Raw genomic sequence first — 4,466 nt, 5'->3', positions numbered from 1 at the left:
AAAATTTCAAAATACAAAACCACAGAATTTAACTTTTACCTAAGAAAAGAAATAGATCTTTTGAGTTAACTCATCCTATTATCCGTTAATTCAAATTTTGATTCATTAATTGACAAATTCAAATTTCTTATTGCTACAAAAGAATTCAAAATGTCCTTTTCCTAAATAAAAAGCTAATATAATAATATATTTTGGGCCATATATAGAATGATATTGTCGTGTAACCTATGATGTAACGAAATAATTTTAAAGAAAAGTTTCCCATAGGATAGATGCGGTTTTCCATAACTTCTACTGCAAAAGTCATATACTCCATATCATTTTCTCTTCTCATATATATGTACATTAAAATTAAAAATAAAAATAAAAATTAATGTTTTTGTAAATAAGTAAAACATAAAAATAAATAAAATTTTCTTTCAAAAAACAAAAATTTGAAAACGTACTGTAACATTTGAATCTCTATCAATGAACAATAGCCACATTATCACCCTCAATCTCCACCATTCCCCCAATCTCATTATCGCCGCCGCCGTGCAAACCGTGCCACTGCTCCGTCGCCACACATTCCGCCTTGTGCCTTAACTTCCAATCCAGCGCTTGGCATCCTCTCGAGCAATAATTTACGTTTCCACAAACTGAACACCGCCGGAATTCGTGCGGACGTGTCTCGGGCCTCCCGCACCCACTATGCGAGCAGAGTCTCAAGTTTGGTTCTAGTACCCCGCGCCCAGACTCGAACCACTCTCTCAAAAACTGGTTCGCCGGATGTACTTCTCTCGCCGGCACATTACATCCGAAGTCGCTCAGTAGTGGACACTCCTTGTCTCCCACCGTCGGAGTCGCACACGACGCATATTGAAGATTCTGTTTCTGGTGTCGGTGTTGTGGACGCCCTGTGAGAATAGAACGTAACGAACACGCGAGCTCTCGCGCGTTGGCTTGGATTAGCAGCCGGCGTCCCTCGGAGATGTTTTGCGTAACGCCGTAACCGTCTTGTAAGCAATGGCCTAGCTCTCGAAGCGCATCTATGTGACCCAAAACGGCGGCTCTAGCACATAAAGCGACTCCGGCTCGAAGATCTTTGTCGCTTTTGGAGCCACCACTTCCATTAAACTGCATAATGGCGAGTGAGTAAAGAGCCAGCGCGTGAGATTTAACGGCGGCCTTCGCCATCAAGGACGCTCCACTTCTTCTGTTTTGTAAGCAATAAAATCGGATCTACAACATCAGAAAAAAAAAACCGAAATTAAAAAAAATTAACATACATAAACATATCCCAAATTTTTCCGTTCTTCTAAAAGAAACAGAGACAGTATCATCAAGTATGCACAAACCATTCCCAGAGTGTACGAGGCTTCAGTATTTCCGGCAGCGACACACTGTTTAAGAAACCGGTGAGCGTCATCTGACCAGTTTTTAGATTTGATAGCGAGCGTTTTAGGTCCAGCTTTAGATAAAACTAAAGGATGAAGAGCCAAACGATTCAATCTTTTGCATCTGTTTGGATTGAAAAGAAAATTATCAAACTAACTGTATATAAATCTATAATCAACAGCAAGTAATGCATAAATCTAGAGCGACATAACGTACGTGAAGAGAATGTTGATGAAATCGGAAGGGGAAGAAGCGGAAGAAGTGAGTTTGCAGAGGATGCAAACAACTAAATCATCAGGCAGTTGATCAAAGAGATTAGAAAATTGAAAAAAATTGTGTGAACCCTTGAGCTTTTTTCTTGTAGGCATGATTATGATTGTTTCTTCCTCTGTAGGTTGAAGGAGGTGTGTTCATATGAGCTCAGACTTCTGGTCCTCCATGCGCATATATGTAAATGGAAGAGAGCTTAGGAATGGACCCGCAAACGTGAAATGAAGAAATTATAAAGTGTTTTTATAGTACAAGAGAGAGGGGAAGGGGGGGAGATGAAGGGTACTACCAACCATACGGCAAATTGCGTCGGGTTTTAAAACCTGCTTTCTTAATTTGGGTCTTGTGCCTTACTACTCATAAGCGTTAATGGTCAAACTGGCCCCACCCACCCCTTCCTTCCTATTCTTGGTTTTAAAATTTCTAAGCAATTTTTTTTTTTAATTGTCTTTCCAAAACATAATTAAGGTAATATAGATATAATTACTCAATTTTCTCTTACTTCCTTTATATATCTCATGTGGAAAATAATAGTATTATAGTAAATTTGGTAAGGTGATTTGTAAAATAAAAATGAGTCAGTGTATCGGTACCCGTGAGGATTATTGGTGACCGACATATACACTATGATATTTAAGTCAGTGAAACTTTTTAAATAGCAATAGTTAATTGAGAAAAAGTGAATAGAGTCCGGACAAATTTCATGTGAGCTTGTACCGCTTTTTATAATGGATTATGTAGGTTTTAATAGTGCCAGAGCCAGTATTGGGTTTGCGGGGTTCCGACCACTGGCTTCACCCCTAAGTAGGATAATGTCGCACATTTGTAGCTTCCATAATATTGATTTATATTAAGGTTTTGTAGTGTTATTTCAATATTTTAAAGTAGTTGAGTTGATTTGAGATATATGTTTCAATATGAGATGTCTTGAGTTTTAATACTATAAAGCTATTTTTTTAATGTAGGGTTAAAATTAGGTTTTCCTGCCCTGCGGCGATCCCATATCGCAGCTAGGGTTCTGGCCGTGTCTGGTGTTTCACTAACAGAGGTAGTCCGATCCCGGAGGTGGGAGTTCCGATTGCAGAGTAAGGATGGAAGGAATAGAAAAGCAATGGCAGAAACTCAAATTGACCGATGAGGAAGACGAGACAGTGTCGATTGAGAAGGAGGTGGTGGGCTTGACGGTGGATAATACCAAGAAAATAATCGGCAGATTACTGTCATCCAAACCACCGAACATTAGAGCTATGGCGAATGCGTTTAATGTTGTATGGAGAACACAAAAAGGTTTTAAGTTCAATGAGTGTGGCGATGGCCTCTTTGTGATTGATTTTCAATCGTCCAAGGATAAAGAGAAAGTGCTAACTGAATCCCCGTGGCACTATGACAGACATTTGGTGGTACTCGCCAACATGGAAGGCATCTCCCAATTCTCGAAATTTAACCTGAATATGTGTGACTTCTGGATACGATTAACTGATGTGCCGCTCGACTGGAGAACAAGCGAAATAGTTGCAAAATTGGCAGGCAGAATTGGCGAGGTTATTGACATTGACGAAGACAATATGGAATTAACGGCAAAGTATGTCAGGGTCCGAGTTCGGATAAACATAACCAAATCACTGCTGAGAGGAATGAAAGTGCAATACACCAAAAACGAGATTCTATGGATCCCGATCAAATATGAGAAACTGCCAAACTTCTGCTACCAATATGGAATAATTGGTCATGTGCACGAGGATTGCGAGAATGTTAACGAGAGGGAGGAGACGGAGGAGTGGCCCTATGACCCGAACTTGCGAGCTACGCCATCTAAATTCTGTGTGTATAACTGCGGTTTCCAGGAAAGGAAATACAACCAGAGTATATACAGAAAAGATGAGCTTGCAAAGGCCCGATCAGGGTCCGCCAGGAAACTATTTGAGGAAGACGCAAAAGGCAGTACTACGAGAAGCGCTCAGGTGGGAATGCGCTTCGTGAACAGAATACAGAAGGGCGGAGAGCAAGACTCCGACACCGGCGGATCCAATGTAAACATTGAAGGTGCTGGCGGTAATGAGGGAGAAGATGACAATAGCAGAGGGGAAGAAAATGGAACGGAAGGAATAGATCAGGGAGGAAGAAAGGTCGAGGAAGTTGTGCATGCAGGTTCGGCTATGGACATCCAGAACTTGGATAACACGAGTGAAACGACAGTGCCTGGGAAAGAACCAACCCCGCACCAGGCAAAGCACAAAAAGTTCAAATTTAAACAGGCGGCCAGACAGGCCCACCATGCAGCTAGAGAACCGAACTATGGTATGAGGGAGGCAGAATTACAAAAGAGAAAGAGGCCTGAGGTGTCTGACAGTATGGAGGTAGAGAAGGCCATTAAACAGGAGAAACTAAAAAATACAGCACGAGACCAGAGGGTGGGAGCCGTTGATCGGGCCCACCCTGCACTATGAAAATTTTAAGTTGGAATGTCCAAGGAATGGGTAATGCTTGGACGTTCCGTGCGCTACAGTGAGTGATTCCTAAAAATTGCCCAGACGTGTTTTTTCTCATGGAAACTAGAGTGAGGAAAAATGATTGTAGTAGATTTAATCATTGTTTTAGCAATTTTAATTTCTTTTTTGTTGACCCTGTGGGGCTTAGTGGTGGATTGATATTAGGTTGGAATAAAGACGCAGACCTGCGCATTTTGAATTATTCGAGCCATTGCATTTATTTTACTTTCCACTTGAATAACATGAGTTAGCGGAACTTGGCAGTATATGGGTGGCCTGAAAAGCAGAATAAAAAGCTTGCATGGGAGATGATTAAACACTTTGGACCGA

General features: G+C 41.1%; 1 protein-coding gene across 1 annotated transcript; it reads right to left on the bottom strand.

Moving 5' to 3' along the window:
• Positions 1 to 289: 289 nt before the first annotated feature.
• On the bottom strand, positions 290 to 1,949 carry LOC136228566 (F-box protein At5g50450). Its single transcript, XM_066016995.1, has 3 exons — positions 1,594 to 1,949; positions 1,338 to 1,500; positions 290 to 1,221 (listed from the first exon to the last, which is right to left on the bottom strand). Exons 1-3 carry the CDS (start codon positions 1,743 to 1,745, stop codon positions 466 to 468), a joined length of 1,071 nt encoding a protein of 356 aa, XP_065873067.1. The 5' UTR covers positions 1,746 to 1,949; the 3' UTR covers positions 290 to 465.
• Positions 1,950 to 4,466: the final 2,517 nt, after the last annotated feature.

Source organism: Euphorbia lathyris, chromosome 1 (genome assembly GCF_963576675.1).
Source record: "Euphorbia lathyris chromosome 1, ddEupLath1.1, whole genome shotgun sequence".
Lineage (NCBI taxonomy): Eukaryota > Viridiplantae > Streptophyta > Magnoliopsida > Malpighiales > Euphorbiaceae > Euphorbia > Euphorbia lathyris.
This window is presented reverse-complemented; position numbering and strand designations above follow the sequence as displayed.

Excerpts from the sequence above, each read along its gene's own strand:
- LOC136228566 (XM_066016995.1), bottom strand. The coding sequence starts at position 1,745 with ATGCCTACAAGAAAAAAGCTCAAGGGTTCACACAATTTTTTTCAATTT. Across the intron at positions 1,501-1,593 it reads TTCATCAACATTCTCTTCAC|ATGCAAAAGATTGAATCGTT; the intron begins GTACGTTATGTC and ends CAATCCAAACAG. Across the intron at positions 1,222-1,337 it reads CCTCGTACACTCTGGGAATG|ATCCGATTTTATTGCTTACA; the intron begins GTTTGTGCATAC and ends CTGATGTTGTAG.